The 26,232-nt window shown below is 37.2% G+C and overlaps 1 protein-coding gene across 1 annotated transcript in view; it reads left to right on the top strand.

The window, feature by feature from the left end:
• The window catches only part of OTOGL (otogelin like), a 97,393-nt gene that overhangs the window by 49,234 nt on the left and 21,927 nt on the right, over positions 1-26,232 (top strand). Inside the window, exons 26-42 of the mRNA XM_061454525.1 lie at positions 3,310-3,444; positions 3,928-4,071; positions 5,761-5,880; positions 8,034-8,150; positions 10,734-10,890; positions 11,437-11,463; positions 14,536-14,703; positions 16,049-16,327; positions 16,634-16,751; positions 17,986-18,065; positions 18,957-19,022; positions 20,933-21,822; positions 22,479-22,656; positions 23,540-23,682; positions 25,053-25,076; positions 25,207-25,299; positions 25,952-26,141. Coding sequence (XP_061310509.1) covers positions 3,310-3,444; positions 3,928-4,071; positions 5,761-5,880; positions 8,034-8,150; positions 10,734-10,890; positions 11,437-11,463; positions 14,536-14,703; positions 16,049-16,327; positions 16,634-16,751; positions 17,986-18,065; positions 18,957-19,022; positions 20,933-21,822; positions 22,479-22,656; positions 23,540-23,682; positions 25,053-25,076; positions 25,207-25,299; positions 25,952-26,141 — 2,929 coding nt within the window. The remainder of the gene's footprint in view (positions 1-3,309; positions 3,445-3,927; positions 4,072-5,760; positions 5,881-8,033; positions 8,151-10,733; positions 10,891-11,436; positions 11,464-14,535; positions 14,704-16,048; positions 16,328-16,633; positions 16,752-17,985; positions 18,066-18,956; positions 19,023-20,932; positions 21,823-22,478; positions 22,657-23,539; positions 23,683-25,052; positions 25,077-25,206; positions 25,300-25,951; positions 26,142-26,232) is intronic.

Below are 26,232 nucleotides of genomic sequence, written 5' to 3'. Positions count from 1 at the left end.
GTTGCACTTTATTTCTTTCCTGCTGAAAGAAGAGGCTGCACATGTAGCAGTTACAGGGTAATTTGAAGACCATGATAGAAACTGTCATTCAACTTTGAATTTGGCTGGGGCTGTATGGCTGGGAAAAGACTCAATTTTGATTGAGGTATATGGAGAGAATGGAAAAGAAAGAATTATGCAGAGCAAATTTGATTATGAAAGCTTTGAGCCACAAAAGATGTGTAATCCATAATGGTGTTTTTATATTTTAGTTTAGGTATAAGATTTAATTAAAAAGGGAGAAAACCCAGAAGACTCAGGGTTTAATGCAAAGCCCTTTTTCTTAAATGTCTGGTTTACTCATAGCTCTACTGAAACCACCACCCCTGTCTTTCTGCATTTCCATCCTGCATCACTTCTAGTATTTTAACACCAACGTGTAGGCCTGTAAGTAAGGAAGTACTTTACGTGTCTTCAGGACTCCCTGTTCTGGCTTTGGTCAGCAAAACATTCCCTGCCTCCAGGCTTTTCTCTGCTGCAGAGCTAACTTAAAATATAACTCAACTTTTGCCCTTGGCTCAAATCCCAACCATACACACTCTGACTTGAGTATGTTGATGCTGTTCAGCTGAAAGTATTGGTCTGGACTGTCAGAAGGCACAGGCAGCAGCTTCAATTGCATAGCTAATACAGCTACCCACTCCTGCTCCAAGGGCTTGCCTTCATTGCCAAAAAAGGTGCATTTTTACTGTGAGGTAATTAGTCTGAATTCACTATCCTTATTTAAAATCAAACCCTCGATCTCTTTCCTTACAGTGAAGACATTGCTTCCCTATTAAATCAGAGCATCCCCTTTTGCTGAAGCAAAGCTGATGAGGAATGAACTCTGCAATGAAAACAACCCACAGTGTGCTAGACACCAAATAGACCCAGATACTGCAAGCAAAGTCCTTTCCTAAACGGGCTCATGGCGGGGAGGTAGCTCCCTTCGTTGCTCATTTTCCATTTGGCCAGCACAGAACCTATCAGCTTGCATCTGATTTACCAAACTAATGAGTTTGTCTCCTTTTTAATTTACCACATCACCTCCAATAAATCTAGAAATGCTCTTGGCTGTTATCTGACTTGCAGGGGAATAATTATTGGACTGACTCCAGCAGCAAGCCTGGCTTAATTAAAACACAGAGTATTTCCCAAAAAGGTAGTGACCAATATCGCTCCGAGTGCAACCTAAACCAATTTCACAACAGACTGGAACAGATGAACTTTGCTTTACCCCAAAGCTTTCCGTACTTTTAAACTGAGTTCCTCTGATGAATCATGAAGAACAGATTTCCTACACCCCCTTACCACTAGCAGCTAGTGGCTAACTTTATCCATCTTAACTATTGTCTTCCAAGCAAATTGCTAGCACATACCACCTATTTCTTAAGCCTTGGCATCAGGGTAACATAAATCTTGCGGTTTCCATATCTTATAGTCATTGCAATTGTTAATGCCTGCTGTAGAGTGTTTTCTATGCCAAGTAGCAGCATCCTCTGGCTTGTGTAGCAAGCTAGTTTTTGCTACAGCAAAGCTATAGCAACTCCTCAGTATGGCAAAAAAAATACCTCTATATTTCCCCTCATCTAGGGTTGGTTTGGTTTTTCTTTTTAGATTGAAAGTATTCTTTAAACAGTTTGGCCACTATGACTTTTATTAAGTAAAAAAAACCCAAAACCTACTTCTTGTAGCACCTGCATTTTCTGTATGCAATGATTCTCACTGGTGAGGAAAAATTGCTGCTATGTTTTTTATTCTTGAATTCTGATGAGCACAGAACAAATAATTGTACAAATGTGACAGGCAAGGACTAGGGAGGAGTATGTACCCAGCACCTTTCAGGGGTACACTAACCAAGGGAGGGAGCAAAGCTCTGGGGAGAGATGCTGTGTACACAAACCAAGGCAAGAGATCCCTCTCATTGCGGCCGAGCTCTCCAAGAGCATTGCTGGGATCCATGAGCAGTTGCTAGGACTAGAGAACTGCTGAAAACCATCATTCCCATCTCACCCGCCATGCCCATTAGCACCTGCAATTAGTTTTACCTAGTCATAGTCTCAGAGGGTTTTTAAAGGAGGATGGGAGTAAGAAGAAAAGTTTAAACATCTTTTTGTTTCCAGCACTACACAAGTACTCATATAAGACTGGATGACTCAAAGGGTCAGATGCATAGCTTGCCACCTCCAAGATTTTTTTTTCACAACTGTTTTGGGTTTGTAATGACTGTAGGACTGAATTTGATCAACCCACCCCCCGGACTGAGAAGCACTCTTACTGGCTTATATTAATTTTATGAAGTTAACCCTCTTAAGTAATTTCTATAGTTATGACTTCTTGTTGACTTGCAAAGATTGGTCAGAAATTAATTGAAAGGCAAGTTAAAATAAGACATAATAACAGTAACTCAACTTTATTTTTGTTTGTGGTAGTGATATCAACTGAAAATACAGATGATCTCCTTAGGTTATGGTTCTAGAACATGCGGAATTACAAGGAGTCTGTGTTTTCCTCAGGGTACAGAAGAACCACAGAAACTGTAGGTGAATAAATAGGAATGTTAAGCCAAGGTGCAAAAGTGATTTTATATACCTAGGATGCAAAATTAATTTAGAGGCTGGAGAGCCAAAAGATATGGGAGTGGGAAGGCAGCACAATTGAATTTTGGGTACTAAAACACCAGCAAACCAAAATCCAGCAGAGCAGACGAATCTTCTAAATGTTAAATCAAAAAAACCCCACAAACAAAAATATCAGCAGAAACCTTTGCCCCCTCCAGTAACACTGAGTATGATTCATGGCTTTGTGAATTTTGAAGGGTGGTGGTACAAAAATTGTTCTATCTACTACTGACAGATGGTAGGTTTCTTGCTTTAAAAATATGAAAACAGCTTGATCTCATGTACCTTGGTTTAAAAATAAAGCTCTTTTTATAGCACGTCTCGATTTTGACAACCATACTGTGCAGTAAATATTGGATTCCATGTATGAGCACATTTTAAAAGCCTAAACCAGACTCTTATTTTAGGGGTAGGCTAATCCTGTGAATTTATAGTCCTCAAAAAGAGGGCTCGCAGCTGAATGTAATGGCTCTTTGTGTTGTGGTTGTGGGTTCAGCTTTGAATTTAAAAATGCATTTTCTGGTCTGGTAGCTTTCTGAAGTTTATTTAATTTCACAGATGTGTAAATACTAAGTTATCCATCTTTTTGTGATGGTAAGCCTGGAATAAATCTGCAGGAGTGAAATGCAACTGAATCTATAAGTAAAATTGTTTCTTCTTCATATTGCAGAGCACAGATAACTCAAATATATCTATAATTGCTCAGAACAAAAAGTGCTTTGACAATGATATTGTTTGCTCAAAGAATGTTTTCATCACGGTTGGAGACACTGAGATTTATTTTAGTGAACTTTCTGAGAAGCAGGTTAGTTATTTTCTTTTCTTTTCAGGTTGCCCTTTAAGATAAGCATTCTAAAGTTACAACTCTGAAGGAGTGTGTTTCTGGAAAAAGTCTCTCAGTCTGTGTTAACATAATGCAAGTGCCTAGGCCTGGATAAAGCAGCAGGTCCCAGGAAAAAAATCTCCTTTTACACTGTTCTTTTTTTCGAGTTCTATTTGTCCTCACAAAGAAGACTGCTCAAGAGGCTCAAGCAATCAAAGCATACTGGAACTTATGTAGTTCTTTCCACTTGGTTTTGAAAGGGAAACCAAAACAAAAAATTAAAGCCAACTTGAATGATTGAAAAGACATAATATCAAATTATTAAATGACATTTCTAGTAATATTATTGATTCAGCTATATGATAAAGATAAAATATTATTCAGTATGCACTTTATTATTAATCGGCTGCATACTTAGTAGAATTACTTTATTAGATCTTAATAAATATTCATTTTTGTCAGAAGACCTTAAGGGGAAAGGAAAACAAATCTAACTATCAGCTTTGGAAGGCTGGATATTATACTGTGATACACTTTCCAGATCAAGATATTACGATTCTGTGGGATAAGAAGACAATGATGCATATTAAAGTTGGACCTCGATGGAAGGTGAGCCCAAATAAAAATCTGAGATTTGTGTAGCTCTCTGTGTTGGCAATGTGATCTGTTATTGAATAACTGTGATTGATTGTCTTTTCTTCATGACTAACTTTGCCAGTGATATGACTGTTTATCATGGTGTTCAGCTGCTAGCATTTCGTAGGTCAGAATAGGCAGGGAATGTGATTTTACGGTTGGATTTTACTAAAGAGAAGTAGTAGTTCCTTCATGTTTACTCTGTTGTTCCTCACATCACAACCTTGCAGATACACAGTGATTTAGCTCTAGGTTACTTGGAGGGTGGGAAGAGAGGGTTAGTTTTGTGTTACCCAGTTCACTGCATGTTTTCATAATTGCTGAAGCCAATGAAAAAGAACCTTCCGTATCTATCAACATGGAAGATGGCAGGTTTGTAGCACAGATTGAATTAGGCTGATAATGGAGATGTAGTAGAGGCTGCTGAGATGAACAGATGGAGTCATATTTTGGGTTTAAATTAAGAAGGCAAGATGCAAGAAAGGATCTAGACAAGACCTGACATTTAAACCTAATAAGTATACTGTGATAGGGCTCAGCCATTATGCAGGGAAGAATGAAAGGCTCCTTCTCTTACCAGTTGCTCTTCTCTGTTCCATTCCTATATCGTCATCTGCCTTGGTGTCTGGAACTCAGTCTTTGGGTCCTGGCAGAGTAACCTTATCTGCACATTCAATAATTACATTCCTGCTTTGTCTCAACCATGAACACACTTATTGAGAGGGGGCTGTTTCCAGTAAAAGAAAAGGAAGAACTCTATGCTAGAATACAATACCAGATTTTTTGAAGTATAAGTCAAAGTTACAATGATTATCTAATCTGGTTTTAAAGCAAGATTATTACAGGCTTTTGTCCCAGTAACCATCACATGCTTCATGTACAAGCTGATTTATCAGTCATCGATACACGCTGTGAAAAAAAAATTCCTCCTTTTTTGTATGGGCTAGCAGGGAGCTGAGTTCTACAGGTTGCATGCAGCAGCACAAATATTTCAAGCTCTTTCTGTTTCCAATTACTGTTTCTTCCAGAGGCTCCAGTTCAGTAAGATAGTGTCTGCAGCAGACCCTAAGGGAAAATAATTCAATAGAGTGAGCCACAGCACCCTAGAAATCCAATTCTACATTTTACTGTTGTGCACAAATATATTTCCCTATACATGTAGATGTGTACGCATTTATATATAACTTTTCCACCAGCAGTGCATGCCCCAACACAAGAAAGCTGCAGCTGTCTCTTTTGTAACTGCTATTACAAACGTTTTAGTTTAGTTTAGCTAAAATTAGAGGCAGCGAGTTTTAACAACAATAACTAGTCGGGCTTCGCAATCGTGAGGTAATTCACCTGAACTTTTGACTTCTGGACAGCATACACTACTAAGCTTTCAGAAAAAAACATTACTAGATTCCAGTCCCTGTTCACAGGCAGACAGTAAGAACAGGTTCTGGAAAAGGGGAATAAAAAGGAAAACATACATTTCTAGTAAAATAGAAATTTGCAATATGGGAACTGTAAACATAGCAGAGAGTGAGATATTTTCAAAGTATAACTTAGAGTTGCATTCATCTTTTCCAGTTTAAGAACGTTTTATTCCATACATGTAGTTGTACCAATCATTGTCTGTAAGTATATGTAAAAAGAAAAATAATCCTTCTTCTCTTTTAGGGTAAACTGGCAGGTTTGTGTGGGAATTTTGACAAATATACTTCAAATGATCTGACTACCTCAAACAACATGGAGGTGAGAAATGCACAGGTGTTTGGAGACAGCTGGGTATTAGGACAGGTAAGTCCCATGTTCAGGAAAATGCTAGCAAAACAGGATGATATTTTTAATTCATAAATGAACACATGATAAGCACATGATGTACAGGGTCAGTGTATAAGAGCACATTTTAATTTTTATGTCTGTAGATGTGAAATGTGTGATTAATGTCTTACATCATAGTAAACACATACTGAATTTAAATGAAACCAAACAATCTCTTTAGGGAAGAAAATATTTTTCCCTATGTCATATAATGATCACAGCTGTCTGGATTTCAATTCTGTACAAAGTTTGATACGTTGCTTCTGATGTTTTGGATGCAATTTTAAAAGCAATTGTAATCTCTCTGGTGTTGGAGGCATCAGGACACTGAAAGTAGAAAGAGTCTGGAAAAACTTTTCTTTCTCAACACTGAAAAAAGAATTGATTATTTTTAGTTGCAGTTTGTAAACAGAGAATTAACTGATGAAGCAGCAGTGGTGAAGGGGTGAGACAGAAAGCGCTCAGAACAACAACAGGCACAATCAAGTATGGAAACTTGGTTTCCAAGGAGAAGGGAAGAAGCTATAGAGTGGATGACTGCAACTGTGTTTTGCAACACAGGAGAATAAGTATTTTATTAATTTGTGCTGAGATGTGAGGTTTTATAGCCTTATAAACCTCCTGAAAAATCAGTATTTGTAAAGCACTCCCTTAGGGTGTCTGTGAGAACCAGTTTTTAGTCTTTCCTTAACTCACAGCAGGAAACTGAACCAAAATCTCTCGCCTCATGAAAGAATATGATACTTATTCTAATTTGGAGTAAACGTTTTGAGGCTTCTCTCCCTCAATATCTCCCTTTAGATCTATTTTACTCTACATAATCTGTTTAGATTGGGTGAGCAAGCAAGGCCAGTGTGTAGTGGTGGTGGTTATACTGCTCATCTAGAAGGTGGTACATAAAGGAAAGTATAAAGGCTTTGAATAAATTATATGAATTTTTCTTTCCAATTTGTCAGTTCAGTGGCTGCTTTAAAAAGGTGTGTAGTGTTTACATAGCACATTAACTTCTAGGATGTTATGACCTATGCTTATGCAGCCCAAACTTGCACTTGCCTTTTTTTTAGCTATATATATATATTTATTTGTAAAATCTCATATCATCTTTTGATCTCTGTGGCTGTCAGAGCACTCAGTATTTGAGTTTGATATTGGCCTTGAAGGCAGCCTACGTTCAGCCAGACTTGACACTTCATCTATCTCTGCAGTAGGAATTAAAGATATTTTCAGAAAGGACCTTTGACCTTCTTAGAGATGGATCCTGGTCATATTTTCTGCAAAATCTAAGTACTTCAAATGTGTATTTGATAGCTGGAGGCTTAGAAGCCTACTTTGCTATTGGTAAGCTTGCATTGGCACCATGAAGCATGGGATGCTTCCAGGGTTTTTCCCTCCTGGGAGTGGCAGTATGTCCCCCCATGGCAAAGGATCCACACATGAAGGTAGCTCAGGCAGCTGCACTGCAGCTGAGGCTGCATCAGAACACCCCAATGCTGCTTATGGATCCATCATTAGCTTCTCCTGGTTTCCCTGCTGCACCAAGAGAGTATGGTTTTGGATGAGCTCGTGTTTTCTGAGCTGTCATTTTGTTGCATTTTTTCTGTCCACTAGTTTTTCTTGTTGAAGAGAGGGAGCTGTAACTCAGTCATTTTTGAGTTATCATGATGATCTTTGATTCTATCTTTTTTTTTTTTTTATGGGTTGCTCTCTTCCTACCACTGTTTCTTTATTTGAACTTACAGGGCTAAAGCCATCTGTAGTGTGGCTCCATTTAAAGTCAGTGCAAAACCACCAGGGATGGATTTGGATCATGTATTTGTTTGCAATGTTACAGTTGGTTGCTCTGGTAATGATTATAATGTGTCACAAAGAAAACATTTTGTCTTTATGTGCTGAGCAGACAACAGGAACATTTCAGTACTTCAGAACAAAACACAAAGATTCTTTTTTTGTGCAAATGTTTTCAGTTATAACAGCAAATTCGGAAAAAGGGGAGATGAAATAGATAGAATTTAAGCTTTATTTTGATTTTATGAGTATCCAGGTATTGAATTATGTGATTACAGCGTGCCTGAGTCCATGGTAAACACACCTTTGTATAAAATGCTTGTGGTGTTTTTGTTGTTTTTAAGTGCAAGAGCCCAAATGAAACATTAAGGCCATGTGAGGTACATCAGAGCAAGTTCCCTTATGCCAAAAAGGAATGCTCAATTTTATACAGCGATGTTTTTGCACCTTGTCGCAATGTGGTAAGTTTATTAAATATCCAAGATGTGCTTTCCTGTAGGAAAACATTAAAATTCCAGTAATTAATTTCTTCTTGCTATTCCTATTAGTCCACATGCCATGGAGGATACAGAGTAGAGCCCTGCAAGTATCTCTTTGTGGGTGGGCTATTTTTGTGCAGAGCTCCTTGCTCCTTTCAAGGCTGGAGCCTAAACATGCTAGTGATAACTGAGAGCCATGAGTTAGCAGACTGGATAATGAAGTTTCTGTTCTCTTTAGGTTTTATTTATATCTTTTATTTATAGAGGTAATTACATTTTTAATTTTTTTGTATATATTGCAGGATTCTAAAATAAACGTTTGTGTGATGTGCCTACAGCTTATCTCAAATGAGTTTATTTTGTTAACTGTCCTGCTCAATATGGAAAGAAATATGAGCGACCAAGATTTCAGCTTCAGAGCTATCAGTATTTTTAATTGGCTGACAGCTTATAATCTGTTTTTTTATCAAAACTCTGAGGTTTGGTGTCCTTATTTTCCCAGTACCTGGCAGAGCTCGGGGCTTCAGTTACAAGAATGTCCTTAATTTCAGTCTAGCAAATAGCTTGTGTAGGAATTTTTGATTCCATTTTAGTCCACCTTTTATCAGCACAATACCCTATGCATTTTTCCCAATATCTGATTTTAGCCTCTAGTTATTGAAGTTGCTTCTTCACACCTGTGCAAGCAAGAACCACTATGACATTTTGTATTGGTCTCTTATTTTGTTTATGACAATTAATACTAAATGAGATTATTAGATGTCCCAGCTGAACCTCCTGACTTTCAGGACTGAAGTTTGATATCAACATGGTTAGGAATTTGACGGAGGAGGAGGTTGCAGTAGCTTAAAACAAGAGATTTATTAATGTTGACTTTAGTTACTATGTAAAGAATTTTTTGAGCATGTGCCTGAGAACATGGTGATGAGGGTATTTTTGAAATGGAAAGTAATAAATAAAATGGAACTTTTGAGAGTTTTTAAGGAACTGCATTATTATAACCCATAAAGAAAGATGTTTTCTCTTGAACATTCATTTTCTATATCTTATCCATGTTGTGATTAAAATTTGTAAACATTATGACAAAAATTTAGCATAATTACATTAAAAAAGTAAAGGTAAAGTGACCCCTATTAAGGATGTCTGCAGCTGACTGGTGGCAGCATGGCTAGGGAACTGGCTGCCAAGAAAAAAGCCCAGTGACTGACACTGGGGGCATGGAAAGAAAAGAAAGTGTAGATGTGGGTTTCAGGATGTTCTTTGGAACAGCTCTCCTACACTCACTCCTGCTGTGTGAGTGGTGGAGGATCCTGCTGTCCGTGGAGCTCAGCGGAGGCTGGAACCTCCCATTTTCAGGGAAACAAAACATTGCATCTCTGGCTGGGAGTGACTGATGGGCTGCGATTGCCCAGCTGAGCACTGAACTCATCAGGGTTGAGGACCCTCAACACTTGCAGAAAAGAAAGTCTTCCTCATAACTCCTCAGCTCAGCAGGAGCTTTGACCCGAGGACCCCAGTTTGTCCCGGCTGCAGGATCTTGCCAACCCATGGGGAGATGCTGTCCTGCAGACATGAGACAGGTCTTTGGATCCAGTCTGCTGTTTGGTGGTTCCTGCAAAGCTATTAGAGCCATTTTCTATAGAGCCAACGCTCATGCCCCCACACGAGTGCTGTCCTTGTTTTCGAAATGAGGAAAAGAATGAAAGCAAAATGGCGTCTCTCTCCAGTGAAAGCAGAAAACCAGTTTTCATGTCCCTGACAGCTTCTAGCAACTGCCAGCTGACAAGCTGTCTCCGTGTTAGATAAGCGCTGCTTTGTTTCTGTGATGGTATTTCTGTAATCTGACGTGTACCATTTGAGGGCTCTACAACTGAGCTAGCCCAGAGTCTAAACTGAAGAAAAGCATTGCTTTAAACATTGCATGTGTTGAGTAGTAAGAACACTGTTTTGGAAACATTGCTTAACCTTACAAAAAAGAAATAGTGTACCATGTGAAAACACAAACTAATGTGATAGCATTTTAGAGTGAGATATGGGTTTTTGATCTAATGAAATTTGTGGACAAAGTATATTAAAACCTTTATAAGCGCAGGAAAATTTTTCTGCAAATGAACACTCGACCTTTCTTTCACTAATCAAAACTCCCTTTACAAATTATTACTTTAATTACTTTATAATCAGAGCTGCATCTCTCTGCAGACTGTTGCTTGTGCAAAACTGGCAGGATAACTGTAGATGGCAGTATTTGCCTTATAAAAACAGAACTGCCAGCTTCGATATACACTCCAGACCTGATGAACAGGAATTGTGTGGACAGACATGTTAAGTCACTGACTGAAATTTTCTCTTGGCCTGTAACATACGTACAAACTGATCATTCAAAGTGTACTTTTTGTTTAGGAATGTACCCAAACCTTAGAAAATACCATATTTTTGTGTTAAATCCTTTCACTTCATCCAGAGATAGCACTTCTGCTGTAAATGGTGCAACAGGAATTTGTACATACAGCTCATGCAATTCAGTCTCCAACCCTCTTTTTCTTCTATTTATTTATTTTTCCCCAGATTGATGTGACTTCTTTTGTCAAAAATTGTCACACAGATACGTGCAACTGCAATCTTGGTGGGGACTGCGAGTGCTTGTGTACCAGTATTGCAGCTTATGCTCACAAGTGCTGCCAGCAAGGAGCACCGATTCACTGGCGATCTCCTTCCCTCTGTGGTATGTACCTGGGCTGGCCTCACACTGGAGCTCATCTTTGAGGCTTCTTTGGCCTTTTTCTGCCCAATAATACAAATATGACAGAATCAGGTGCATAATAAGTGCCCTTCTTCACCATTTTCAAGCTGTCTCTGTGTTAGCTCTTAGTGTTATACACTCAAATTTGCTGTATCACTGAAGAGGACTGTCTGGGCTCAGGGTGTGCCAGTGCAGAGAGTGTTGGAAAGGCAGTGGTATACCAGATCTGGGGTGCGTCCAGTGTTCTGTGTAGGGCTGCAAAGAGCTTCACTCCATTCTCCTTTTCACAGATGGTGAAAAGCAGAAGAATTCATGCTGTCAGCTGTATATTAATTCATGCTTAAGGTCTGCTGTCCTGGCACATCTATTTTAATACAGCTGTGTGTCTCTAAATAAATGCCTAAGGAAATAAAGTCACTCACTGAAACTCCCTCTGATGAAAGTGAACTTTACATTTTTAGAATGCAGATATGCATAGATTCCGATGTTACTTTGTAATAGTAATGTGCTTGTTTTCATTTCTTTTAGCTTATGACTGTGATTATTACAATCAAGGTATGTAGCATTTGATATTACTATCTTTGATTCATCCTCATATTTATATATGTTGCTGAATCTACTTTTCAGGTTTTCTATTCTAACATCTTTCTTTCTGTATGATGCTATTTTGAGATGTTAATCTCTCCCCTCCTCACTTATTTTCTCTTTCAAAACCAAATACCCAGGACACACTTTTCTTACATTGGTTCACTCAGACTAACTGTGGACGAAAATATAGTTTGATAATTTCTCTCTTTCCCAGGTTAGACTGTGAGTTTTTGCACTCCTAATTTGGCTATGTGTGGGTATTAGCGAGCTCAGCAAGTTAGCAAAACAAGTCCCCATGGGCCTTTTTGCTCTGTGTGCAGGGATGGTGGTGGCATGGAAACAAACATAGTTGTAAGCAAAGCAGCACATCTGGCATCTCAGATGAAATATGGTACAATGAACCATGCATATAAAACTCTTAGCAGCTTGTGCTGAGAATCGCTGTCAGTTGCAGCAGTGCTGGAGGTTCTCTTTTTTACCGTTCTCCCCATTCCCTAGGGTAGGATTGCATAGTCACAATACCTTGAACTGACTGGACCTTCAAGTCCATTAAAAAGGAGAGGTGACTTGTATGAGCAGCCTGGAGTATTATATGTCATTTTGCAACATACGCCTTCTCTATTTAACCTCATTATATCATTATGTCACTTTTTCTTTCCTCCTGTTCTGCTATGGATATCTAAAAGACTGGGTTTTGTTCTGCGTGATATCTCATGTATTACTTGAGATTTGTCCTATATAAACATACACAGTCCTGCATTAGTAAGGAATTCAAATACTGATGCACTAGTGTGCATCTTAGAAGTTTACACATGGTTATTAACATTTGAATTTTCACCTCACTGAACTAACTGCCTTTGGCACAGGGAAACTCAAGTGCTTTTATCCAGAAATGAATGGTGTGGATATAATGCATCTCTGATGAAACTGAGTTAATCAGAGTTACATAAATAATAATGATAATTAATTTGGTATAATTTTAGGGGTAAAAATAAAAAACCCTCACAAATTTATGAATGTTTGTCACACTATGCAATTATTTTCTAGGTTTTCATTCTGATGTGGCTTGCTTTGTTTTAGTTTTTCTTCTTTGTTATTGTATAAAAGACGTTGCTCTGATTCAATTAAAACCTCAGTTGAATTAATTGATGGGCTTTTTCTTTGAGTTGGTGTATGTAGTTTTAAAATTGCTTCTATTTTTAATGAGTAAAGGTCAGTGGCCCTGCTGTGTTGAACAATCTTAGTAATCCCTAATGTCTCAATTAATAACCTCATCATATTCAATGTGGGGGTGCATAAATGCACCCTGCAGCACATCTTGCAGCCAAGGAGAAGCAATAGAAGGATGTTACCTTGCATTTCTACTGTAAATTTAAAAACTGAGATCTATTCTATTTTAAAATTGAAAGGTTACAGGTTTTTATGCACAAGTCTCACAAGTATTGTACTATAGAGGACAGTTCTTTAGAATGAGGAATTCTTAATTCTTATAGCATCCCCACTTATATTAGGATAATATGCATGTGCTTTGTGTGGAGCAAGATATTGAAAAGCAAAGGAAACGACTAAATGCAATGAAATAAATACTTTTGATACGTTTTTTTTAGTGGCTTGCATCCTATAATGATCATCATACAAGGAGGATATTTTTCTCCTCCAAGGAGTCTGGCTCAGTACAGTAGCAGCATGTAGATGTCAGTGGGCAGCTGTGTGGTGCTTAATCGCCTACCACAGTTAAGGTCAAGGATGGTGTTATGCATGTTTCTACCACAAAGTGCCAGCAAAACACCTTTTGGGACTGGGATGGCTTCTGTGATTCTCTTTTGTTCTGCATGACTTCAGACTGTTAATCTTTAAGGAAACTCCTGCTTTTGTTCAAGTCCTAGGCAAAATGTCTGTTAATATGTAGGGATAAACATTCAATGACAGAATAAAGGGTCTTTTTGAGGTAAATTTTCTTGCCATTTCTTTATAAGTGGCAAGCTTGTGGGCTTTATGAGCTCCAACATAGCTTTCATATAAAAACAGTAGTTATTTTCAAGCAGCTTTGTTTAGAATTCAGTGTTTAGCTTCTAGCTGAGGCAAATCTCATTATTATGAGAATTCCTTCTCTCTTGGAAGATTCATGCTTGAAAGGAGCTGTCTTAGGCTGGGAAAGGGTTCAGTCTTTTCACTGTAATGATTAAAAGCTTTTACAAAATCTACACATTTTGTTTATAACTCACAAAGTAAGATTTTAGAAGTATGCTGCTCTTGGTTCTTTCAGTGGGATATAGTGACAAAGATGGATGCTGTTATATCTGGGCGTATCCCTTCCAGCCTAGCAGAAATAGCTCCAGAGGTTTGCTGCAGGGCATGGTTAGGCCAGCACTGTTTTGGCAGCAGCACCAGCTGAGGCTGTTGTCACTTTTCTATTGGCATGAGCTTTTGAATAACGGTGTGGTGAACCAGACTGGAAAAATTAGCTGGTTGCTTTTCAGCTGGATCACTTCACTGCTGAAGCACTTAGGAGGGCATAATAAATGGGGCAGTAGGGGGGCAGAAGCAAGTGGTTTGTGGGAGAGGATGAACTAGGCAACTGCTTAAGCAATATTGTGCCAGAAGTTGAATATAATTTGAAATCTGTTTTTTGCAGGGAGAAATTGGCTTGTAGATCTTAGAGCAGCTTCAGTGTCTATGTGGGAAATAATATTAAAGTTGCTCTGTTGAATTCAGATTCTTTCAAATTATAGAAATAAGGACATGTAAAAGACTAAACACCATAAAAAAGCAGCCCAGGTTGCTTTCTTGTACAGGTCATTTTGTGAGCACAGCTGCCCACAGTTCTTTGTGCTCATTTTGTATCTGCTGTATTCTGGGCAGTGAGCAAAGAATAAGGGGGTATGTTGAACAGATAGATACAGACCTACACTAGTGTAATAACTTGAGGCATTGAGCTGTAATTCCAATGTATTTAAGACAACATATTATGTTAACTCAGATTTTGTATATTATGCAAGGAGGATTTTTCTTTTTCTATTTTGATTTTTCTCCCCTTAGGTCTTGGTGAAGGACCCTATATTTTGGCAAGTTACGGACAGAATGACACAATTATAGGAGCTAATATATCTAGTAGAAGGATATTTCCCCTGCCTAGAGCTGGAGCATATGGAAATGTATTTTTCAGCTTCATGATAACTCCAGGGCTTTTCAAAGATAAAGATTTATGTAAGTGTTCTCAACAATTTTGCTAATGGCAATGCATATTTTTCAAGCTATATGAACAATTTTGGATGATTTTTGTTGAATCTTCTAAAATAGTATAGATATTTTTAGTTATTGGAATAAGTGAGATTGAAGCAGCCAATTTCAAAACTGAGGAATACTGGGGTTCTTTAATTAAAAAATAAACTGGTAAACCTCACTGCCAGCTTTAAAGCTGACTTTTCAAGGTTTTTTTAAGAAATATTGCAAAATACAAGTAATTAGAATTCCTTCTTGGAAAAAAACAAACAAACAAAAATTAGTTTGGATAACTGGAAAATGGAAAATTTTGCACATGTATCTCGCCAGTATCAAAACTGAAGATAAATGCAGGATATTTTCATCTCCAGTAATATTACTTCTACTTTATCTTTTCTTCTTTTTTGCAACTTTCAGTGGACTATAAAATATGCAACTTAGAACAACCAATTTGTTGAAAAAAAATCCTAAACCCTGAAAAATCAAGATAGAGAAGTCCTATCTTGGTAAAAATTGAAACTATATTTACAAACAGTTGAGAAATTAGGGTTTTATATATGATTTATGAATGAGAAAGTACATAAAACAGAAGAATTAATTGTCTTGTCAATTCCCCAACTGATGTAAAGTGGAAGTAAAACATTCATTATGTCTGTGCAGCACACAGGTAGCCTTTATATCTGTGAGGAGTTAGATAGTATCGATCTACATTAAAGACACTTCAAGATTTTATTCAAGTTGAAAACCAAATATGAAGTCAGTCTTCTAAGTTCTTATTTTCAGAGAATTTTCTTCACTTTTGATTTCCAGCATGCATAGAGCAAATAGAGGGTTGAGCCTTTTCTTAGGCCACAGGTTTTCTTACTGTATTGCTGGATATAACCATATGTAAAACAAGCTTGGCCTCAAGGTGAAGTCAAGCACCTTCTTACAAAATTTGCATGGTGTTACTTACTAATGAAAACTCGGTACAGCTGAACTGTTAAGTATTAGTCCTAATTCGAGAAAAGCCTCCCAATTTGAGCTAGTCCCAGTTTCAGACTGCTTATGAATAATTTCAAAGGCTGGTAGCAGTAGACAATATAGTTTTGATCTAACTGATTGGCTTTCTGCTGATTTCTGATTATGTGATCATTTGAAGTCTCCTTTAGACCCTGCATTTCTAAACTTGTTTTTTGTTTATTACATAAACCTGAAATATTTTCCTGTGAAAACCAGCTGTTTAAAAAGGAACCACTTAACAGACAATATATAGATTTTAATCTCACTTTCAAGTTTTTTTTCTGTGAAAATTTTACTATTCTTTTTATTTCCTTTTCTTTTGTGGAAGCTCTCTCTCTCGTTTCCCTTGAATCTGCTGAAAGACCAAACTACTTTCTGTATGTACATGACAATGAAACCGCTGGGTTGGAGCAGTGGCAGGCAAGTGACTCCTTTCAGAGACGAGCCACCTTCTTCCACCACCAGGGCCTCTGGAGTCCAGGGCTCAGCGCCTTTGAACTGCACAGTAAAAAAGGCTTTTTCATCATTCTCACCTCATCTGGTGTTAAAGTGGCAAAGTATGATGATTCAGAAGAATTCAAACGTTTGAGTAGCTTTAGTATTGAAGGTAAATTTTGCATTTTGCAGTACCTTCACTATGTTTAACTGATTTTGAAGGCTTTACACACAATATATTGTAAAAGTGAGTAGCTGTTTGTAACTTGAAACTTGATGTTTCAGTGTCTTTTAGCTTGACTGAATATAAAAGACGAAACTGATAATGACCAAAATCTCACATATTCATAAGTTCTCAAGAATTTCTCTAATTTTTTATTTTTTTCTGAAAACTCCATTGTACAGTATAAAAAAGACTATAAATTTACTGTTTATTGACTACATAATAAAAAAATAATACCTTTTTCTTCTTCCTCAGAACTCCGTGCCTCTGTGCCTTATAGAAGAATGTGTGAGTGGCGATATGAATCTTGTGCTAATCCTTGTGTTAAAACCTGTAGTGATCCTGAAGGAATAGCATGCAAATTCCTTCCTCCGTAAGTAAAATTAAGCTTGTATTGCTACCCTATTGATTTCTGTAACACGCGTTCCATAGGCTTTCTAAGAATGACTGCAGCTGCAATATACATTCGTATTTACTCATCCAGATTTCAGTATCACTCTTGTGAGCAAGTCTCACAAGTCATATGAAAACAATTGTAAAAAACTTCTTGTTTCTCATGCTGTACCTTCCTGTTTACATGTGACCTTTCAACACCAGAACAAGAAAGTCTATAATAGCCCGGGAGATTAGCTTCTGGTAGTGGCTGAGTGGAAATCTATTAAGTTAAATGAAGGCTATATCCTTCTATGGATTGATATTCACATCCTAACCCACGACGCTGTACATGACTACATCTTTCTGGTGTTTATGAGATCAAAACCTGTAGAAATAGTAAGGGTAGACTACGCCCTCTTCTGTAAGAGAAGGGAACTTTATAATAATAGATACTGGCATGATGTGAGGGATTTCACACAGGTGATAACTTGTTATCAGTAATAAGATTTCCTGTCTCCACGGATCTCCCCTGGCACGTCTGGAACCACAACAAACTAAAAAGAAAAATGCCAAGTGCAAAATCTGGTGGAAAAGAAATGATATTTTGCATTTCAGCTGACCTCCCTAGGCATATGCAGTTTATGATTAGGAATATTACTAGTATAACTAACTTTCCCTGTTGGTATTCTTACCTTTTTCCATACGGGCAAACTGGTTGTTAACGTCATGACCTTCTCATTAAAAATTCTCCCCAAATGAAATAGGGACTATATGGACTTGCCTGCACTCTTCCATGCTGAAAATGCACAAGAATGAGACTTTTTATGGAGTCAGTCTAAATATTTTAATGTATCAAATGAACATACCTGGGTAAGACAGCAGTCTTGTCAAGAATTTCTGTGTCCATGGAAAAACCTTTGTGCGTAGGGATCTGAACTTCCTCCTGTTTGTGGAAGCAGAATGGTCCAAAACTATCATGCTTGTCAGTCTATGCAAATAATTGATTATTAACAATTTAGAAATAATTATTAACAATTTAGAAATAGAATTGTGCTCTTCAATGTCTTTTTGACATTACATGCCTCAAATGCTGTGTTCATCACTACAGTGGAACGTTCTCTAAACTCTGATGGAGAAGATATTCAAGTGTTTCATTTTGCCATAGTAAAATAAGTTAAAATTAATCTACCTTTCTCCTGTGGCTTTAGAATTAACCATACACTGTTTTAAAGGGTTGAAGGATGCTTGCCATACTGTCCCAAAAACATGATCCTTGATGAGGTCACACTTAAATGTGTTTATCCAGAAGACTGTAAGTATACTTTATTATATTGGTCTAATCTTATGAATTACTCTAAAGATCCATGGAAAAGTTTTAACCAAATATACATTCTACTTTTTGATAAATACTTTACTATTGAACTTACACTGCATTCTGAGTAGTCTAAAACAAATCTCCTACGTCCAAACAAGCCCTAGATAAAGTTAACTTCTTTAATTTCTCTAATACTGTGTTAAATTTAACCTTCTGTGATGGCGTTATACTAATTGCAACTATATTTGACTATGCACTGTGCTAGTATATCATGTGTGTATAAGACAAAGATCCCAAATGGAGGAAATGCTGTGGTGAAAAGTTCAGACTTTTCAGTTTATAAGCCACCAGTAACAAATTCAGTGCAACTATTTCATAACTTGAATGATAACTTGTGATGACACCACATTATTTGCTTATTCTGGGAAACAGTATTCTTTTAACATAACAATTACATTTAATACTGTCTCCTATTTTATTTTACAAGTTTCAAATTAAATACATTGGTTGATATTTGCTAGTGCAAAGTTACCTCATAGTATGCTATCTTCCAAAGATTTATTTGTTCAAAATGTTTTACTATCTTGCATATACTGAATTCTCAATAGAATTCCCTTGTTGCTTCTATAATTGCTTTGCAAAATCAAGATTGTCACTAATAATAAAAAATTACCTACTTCATTCGCAAACAAAATTAGAAAACCTGAATCAGCTGAGTTTCTCAAAGGCATTAGACAACCTAGAACCACTGGCAAGTTACCTTCTTAGCAAAATGGTGCTCTAATTTGTTAACGTTTAAATGGGACTTGAGTAGAGATAGATGTTGCTATTCTGCTTTACCAATAATCTATGAAAGACATTGGAACATGCTTTTTTTTTTCCTTTTAGGCATACCTTTGGCACCTACAGAATCAGCAATTGGAACAAAACCTTCATTGCTAATCTCTCACACGGGTACTACCACAGAGTGTTCTCAGACACCTCCTTTATTTGTTACTTCAGGGACTAAGTCAACCCATGCTGATGTGACAGGCAAAATAACCATGAAAGCAAACACAGCTTTAAGGGGAATGAATACGTCGGCACAGCCCGTCACAGACGCTTATTCATTGGAAGCATCTAATGCAGCCATCTATTCAATGTTTTCATTATCAAGTACAGTGGAGCCTTTCGATGTACTTCACAGCACAGCCAGCCCTACTGTCCTTTCCACACTCACCTCTCCAATAGATTTTCCAGCAACTCTTCAAGCCTCAGCAGTCACATCACGTAGTGTCATTTCTGCTGAATCTATAACTTTATCCATTACAATAGCAAGTCCAACAACCCCACTCAGTGCAAGTCCTTTTACAACACATTATGTGTTATTGACACCTACTCCCCTAGTTGTAGTTGCATTTCCACCTGAAACATCAACCACTCAGCTAGAAACTGTTCCCCCCTACCTCATTATTAACATCTTTAACCTCCAAGCCATCTTTTGTCACTTCTGAGCTACCTCCAGGGATTGGGAAGAGTAGGATTCCTTCAGTAAATCATTCTAAGGGAGCAGCAGTACCCTCTGAAGTGCCTTTTACTGTTTTGCTGGCTGACAGAGCAACTTTCACAAGACATGTATTTCTTCTAGGTTCACAGCTGCCACTAAGCACATCTACTATATCTCCTATATCTACTTTGTCTGTTAGAACTAGGTCTGGCACTGGTCAAACTGCAGTTCACCTAACACGCGTTTCTGTACTGAATTCAGCCTCTCCCCAGATTCTGACTACTAGATTTGCTAACTTTGAAACAGGTTTTTCTCAATTAGCTACTGTTTCATATTTTGAAATAGCAAAACCCTTGTCTAAAACTTCTCTGATATCATTAAATGCAAGTTCTTTAGCTAGTTTTTCTCCAAAGCCATTTTTATCTTTAGTGGAAATTTCAGTTCTCAAGCAGGTATCTCCTTTAATAAAAGGCAGCATTTCTTCTACTTTCCCCATAGTGGCTGTATCCTCACCTCAAGTTGCTTCTCAAATTCCTATAAATACTTCTTCGGGTCCTTCTGTAACATGCACAGTATCTATAACAGTGTGTTCTCTGATTACCTCCTTGGAACCAAAAACTATGGTGAATGTCACCGTTGCCTCTGAAAGTCTTTACAAAGTACCTTCCTCAGTTTCCACTTTTCCCGTCAATCCGATAAACCCTGATATGTCTATAGCAAGTAAAGCCTCAGCAGAAGGAAAATACATAATGCACACTGATCCCTTTTCAGCATCATCCATTTCTAAAAAAGCTAATGAAATCGATTATGTCTACAGTCTTCCCTCTTAGGACACTGGTATTACCTCTAAATGCTACATTAATAACCGCTTCAGAAGTAACAGATTACCCAAGCTGTTCACAGACAGACATGAAAACTGACGTTGTGGTACAAAGTTCAGGCGATTTCATTCCTAAAGATCCTTCTTTTACAAGGTCATCATCTTTATTTCTTGTCAACAAATCTTGTTGATATTTTGTTATCAACATCCATACAATTGTATGTGACATCTTCTTACTGTAAGCTCTTCATTGATCCCCACAGACAGTAGGACATCATCATTAACACAAAATATAACTGCTACCCAAATGTCAGTTTCATCTTTGATACACAAGGAACCTCAAAAAGCCCAATTATAGACTTTGTAACTTCTGTAGATTCTTCTGCATTCATTTCAAACATAAGGTTCTCAGCCTTTCAGTAGCACTAAAAACATCCATTGTAATGCCCCCTTTTCCAATGCCTACAACTCCTGAAGCCACTTTAGAAAGCCAGTCCAGTAGGGTCTCTGTGTCTTCACCTCCTCCTAAGACCACTTGTATCTCTACTGTTTCTCTAGGAAAACAGAGCTCTTCGGTAAGTTCTTCAGAAGATGGAACAATATCAGCCATATCTGCTGGAATCATCACTCAATCCACTACACCAACAATCAAGAACACAACAGTGAATGCTACATCCTTAAAAGTGCCTTATATTTTTGCAAAAATACCACCTAGCTCTTCAAGCAGTTTTGCTTCTGTCACTACTGTGGCCTCTAGCATTACTACAAAAACCACTGATTCTTTTGTTGCCGATTTGGAGTTTTATATGGCTTCAGCTTCAGTTCCTACCACCACAGAAACATCCATGCATGTGTCACACAGATCTTTATTTACACCTGCAGTGACTCAGGTTTCACAGAGCACTAAAGAGACTCCAAAAATTATGATTATGAAAACAACTGGTACTACAAGTCCATTATCACAGACAAAGAGTACCTCACTTGCAGCTTCAGAAGTTAAATATGCAACCTCATTTGAAAGAACTGGGGATGTTTTAGAAAGTGGTCAGATTTCACATGAGCAAAGAAATGTTACCAAGACAAAGTCAACCACAACTGAGAAATCTTCCCTGTCTTATTTGACAGTATCTCCAGTTCAGAGTTCACCTTTCCCAAGAAACATAACCACAGTAAAAAATCTCTCTGCTTCTGGAGTCCCAGATGTAATAATATCAGATTGGTCAAATATCCCAACACAGAAATCCATTAAACCTTATTTCAGTTTAACAGAGCCCACAGAGCTTCAGACCAGAACTGTAGTAGATTTATCTCATTCTAGTGGTGGAATGTCTCTGCCTTCCTCTCCAGAGCCTGTGGAAACACTAAGTTCTCTGGCAAGCACAGAAACAATGAAGGCTTCCTTTGGTACAATGATGCATACACTGATGTCTACATCTTCTGAATGTGTGGTATGATCAGTTCTACTTGCTCCTACGTGTTAAAATAGAAACTGCTTTGCAGTCCATTGTGTTATGCTATGTATGTAATACCAGAGCTTTAAAAATCACCTGATTTTGTTTTCATTTGTCTGTTTTAAAATATGCAACTATTCTTAGATGATTGCAGTATCGTTGCTCCTATACTGCTGTAGTATATTCTGCAACTCGGATGTAAGACTTTTAAAGCTATGTGCTGATTCTAGATAGGAAAACACATTTTTGAGCTGTAGACAAAACCATAAACCATAGGATGTTTTTGTTTCTGCATAATCTCACTCCACCTTTCCTTTTTCCATTTGATTCTTTGTTATAGGGCTTAAAATTATGGGAACGGATGATTCTGTATTTTTTTAAATGCTTCAGATTATTGCTGAATATAACATGTAGCCTCAGTGCACAATGTTTTGCATTCCACCAAACCTAGATGGAGCAGGAGGGGTGTGGGTGTGGGATGTGCATCCTTGTCACCTGTCACAAAAAAGCAATTCATTCCAAAATAACTGATGAGGAGTCTTGTAGTCATGCTGATTCTGTCTCAGAGCAGGGTGATGAACAAGTGGTCGCTTGGACTCTGTAAGGGCAATGAACGTAAGGTTGATTCTGGTTGCTTTTTCCTTATATGACAGCCAAGATACCTTGAACCTGTTGACAAATGTAGCCACTATGTATGTGTTAATATGGATTGGATATTATACAACCTTTCAAGGAACTGCCTTAAGGATGTGCAGAAGCCAGACTGTGGTTTTCGAGGAATGCCGGTTCAAGTTAACTCTGATAGTTGTTGCCCAGAATGGGAATGTCCTTGTAAGTTACTGTTTTATTTTTAAATACAACATAGAGCCTTGATCTGTAAATTTCAAGTAATAAATTAAGGGTTTATTACAGTGGGAATATGAGGTTGAATACTGACATGAATTTAAAAGAACTGTTCATCAGCAAAACAGAATAAAATATACTGAAACTTTTGGTATCTTTGAATTCAAGAGAGTCAAAATATTTTCTTTTGAATCAAAACATTAAAATGAAATCTGCAACATGAACATCAGCATATTCCAGCTGACTCTCTTTTCAGAATTTCTATCAGTAGAAACGTTCAGATTTCAACATTTTGTGAAGGAATAAATTAAATACTGTCATTTCTGCAAGACAGAACCCCCAAATTTCAGTTAGCTCTAACTGCAGTTTTTACTCATACTTAGAAACTACAGAAACTGGCAGATGGCTGTCTGCCAAGGGAACAAAAAAGCCACAAAGGAGTCACATTGATAACATTGCAGCATTATTGAAACCCATATTGCACTTTTAAATATCTGTCTCAAGATAGGACAGATCAGCATCTTGTTATCAGTAGCTCAAAACTGCATACATTTTAATGCATGTATTTTATTTCACAATGTACGGATTCAATGACCTTGACTGTAAAACATTGACTTAAGTGAAAATTTTCACCAATTTAAACTTTTACTCTGGGCACATAGCTTAATAGGTTAAACTATTTCCACTGAGTAATGTAAGACACTTCCTTCTGCTTTTGGTTCAGTATACTGTCTGCAGAACAAGGTCATCAGTATATATATATATGAACATTCAGAGGGAGAGAGAGAAAATATTGCTAAATTGGAGGGTTTTTAGAAATGCCCTGTATATGGTTTTGTGGGAATCTCATTAAATGACAGTTCTTTTTTAGGTCAATGTTCTGTACTGTCTGAACTGAGTGTTATCACATTTGATGGAAACAACATAGCCCTCTGTAATATGGCTTCCTACATTTTAGTCAAGTTACCAGGAGAAATTATTGTTGCTCATATTGAAAAATGTCCTGCTAATCAGGTAAGATTCTTGCATTTCTGCAATAATTGTCTTGCATTTTTGTGTTGTAAGACTGAAATTCTGCTAAACTTTATCAATTAAAACTTACAGATAAAAGCCATACCCTTTGAAAAATGGCAAGTTATTTAATATTCAAGGAACATGTTAATCATGCTCTCTAGATCAAAGAATTTTATCTCAGGTTAAACAGTAATTGTTGTATTATGTTATAACAAAATTCAAATGTAGGTTCCTTTTAACTTAGTTAGGGTGACGTAGCTTCTGTATCTGCATGTCTCCATTCAGGTTCTCCACCTACAAAGCTTCCCGAGGACTTGAATTTATAATTTACAGTATGGCAAAAATGCTAAAATACTTTGAATAGCCACTGAAATCTGTTGTAGTTATTTTAGGAAGGTATTAATCGTTTTGGGATTAGTGTAAAGAGCTGTCCTTTGTAGTTGTCCAACTCACTGCATTGCCTACAGAGGGGATCCAGCCACTTTATTTTTAGACTGTCAGTTTAGGTCAGGTCAGTCTCATCCTTAGGGTCTTTGCATACCCTCCTTTGCACTGTCCATAGTCCTAATTTATGTAGCCCTTGAACAACTGGCTTACATTTCCATCTTCGGTTTGTGGATAAAGAAGTTCCTGATGAGGAACTCCATCAGGATTCTTTCCTTTCCATCCTTACTTGCTCTCTTATGTACTCTCACTGGGGGAACTGTACACATGAATTTTAAGTCCCGAGTCTTACACTGTTTTAGAGGTTTTCTTTTAAATTTCTCCCTTCACTGTTTCTTGGTTGCAGACTAAAGGTGTGAACACAGCTCATGGAAGCAGATGTGCTTTAGAAGTCTGCAGCTGTGGTTCTCTAAGAAATACTTTTTGAAAGGGCCTTGCAGCATATGCTAAATCTTGTGATACTGATAATGAGTTGCTTTCAATGTTAAAGCTGTTCAGCTAAAAGCTAGCTGAGGTACGGTAAGTATGAGCTACATCTTGTGCAGGAGGATGCCTTGGTAAAGTAGCAGTTTTATCAGAGTTAGGGCAGCAGATTTTATTGGCATATCTGTTGTATTTTTAATTCAGCTTGTTCAGGTCATGGTGTTATCTTTTCTGTCTTATTTTCCACATAAATCCCTTTGATTTAAATCTTTAACAAGCAAATCAAGTTTCTAAAAATAGTTCATACAAAGTTCACAAAAATAATTCACAGAAAGCTGCATTAGCTGGGAAATGTGTATTTTTATTGTTTATAAGGAATATATTAAATTAGTTCAATTATACAGCTGGTTGTAGAACTTAAAGAAAACAGTCAACCTATTTTTGCCAAATAAGAATGCTGCCGATTATTATTGCACTTCTAATCTCTTTCTAATGTTTTTCAGAGTGCAAATTCAATAAGAAAACTAGTGAGTACTTTTTTCTTTTACTAATTATAAAAGACGTCATTATTGCACATCTTAAAAAAATTCCCTATGGCACTGGTACACAATTAGAAAATAAATAGTAACTGAACTTGTTTGTCACTTTTCTTTTAAGGTTCCCCCTGCAAGCACTTCGGGGCTCTGTTTTAAGAAATTAAATGTAACAACAGGCACATATCAATTACTTATCAATCGTTTAGCAAGAAAAGTGAGTATATGTCATGTATATATCATGTGCACACTTAAAAGATAGCTGAGAGCTCATTCTGTTGTAGAATGCAGTAGATTAGATTTATAATGAATGCACTATAGGGTTAGGATTACTTTGCTGGTCAGGTTCCCAGTAATTCATAGTATGCTAGAAGCAAAGAATATATATTTGTGACACCATGCTCCACTTATATGCCATTTATCCAAAATGAAACTTCAAAGCTCTTTTGAGATTTTAGAGAAGCTGCAAAAGCATTTATACTTGAGATGTATTTCCAGAAAACCCAAATAGAAATGTTCCAAAATGTGATAAATACTTAAACTGCCTTTCCTGATAGTAACAAGTGAGAACAGATAAGTTTGAATAAATGAATGCGGGTGGAGGTTTTTTTGTTCTATCATATGATATGTGATAAGAAAGATTTATTGCTTCTGTAATTAGAAAAGATTTCTGTATCTTTTTTTCTTATGCCTACTTCATTTGTCACTATGGGAAATGGCACTGACAGGAAGCTCTGTGACTTAAGCACTGTGTCTGTTATTGCATGCTTCAGAGGCTGTAAAAAATATCTTTTGTTATAAAATGTAGAGACATAAAATGCATCTTTGCCATCTGTTTTTATCTCTAAACCGTATTTGGTTTATTTTAGGTAGTAGTGGATTCTGTAGTTCAATCATTACCATTTTCAAAGGAAGGACTGAGTATTCAGGATACTGGTGCAATATATATTGTTAATACCCCAGCTGGTATTAGCATCAAGTGGGCTCACATTACAGGCATCATCGATATACAGTATGGATTACACTCTAACACATCCATGAAGACAGAAGGACTTTGTGGTGAGGCTATGACTTTTTTATGTTTAATAATTTCCCGTTGAAAATGTACACCTGCCTTTTGTGTCTGTGACCTGCTGTCCCTATAGCTATC

This window comes from Pezoporus flaviventris, unplaced genomic scaffold, assembly GCF_033815535.1.
Source record: "Pezoporus flaviventris isolate CSIRO_AGI_PZ_B2104156 unplaced genomic scaffold, CSIRO_AGI_Pfla_v1 ptg000016l, whole genome shotgun sequence".
NCBI lineage: Eukaryota > Metazoa > Chordata > Aves > Psittaciformes > Psittacidae > Pezoporus > Pezoporus flaviventris.
Note: the sequence above shows the minus strand (reverse complement) of the source record. Positions and strands in the feature narration are given on the sequence as shown.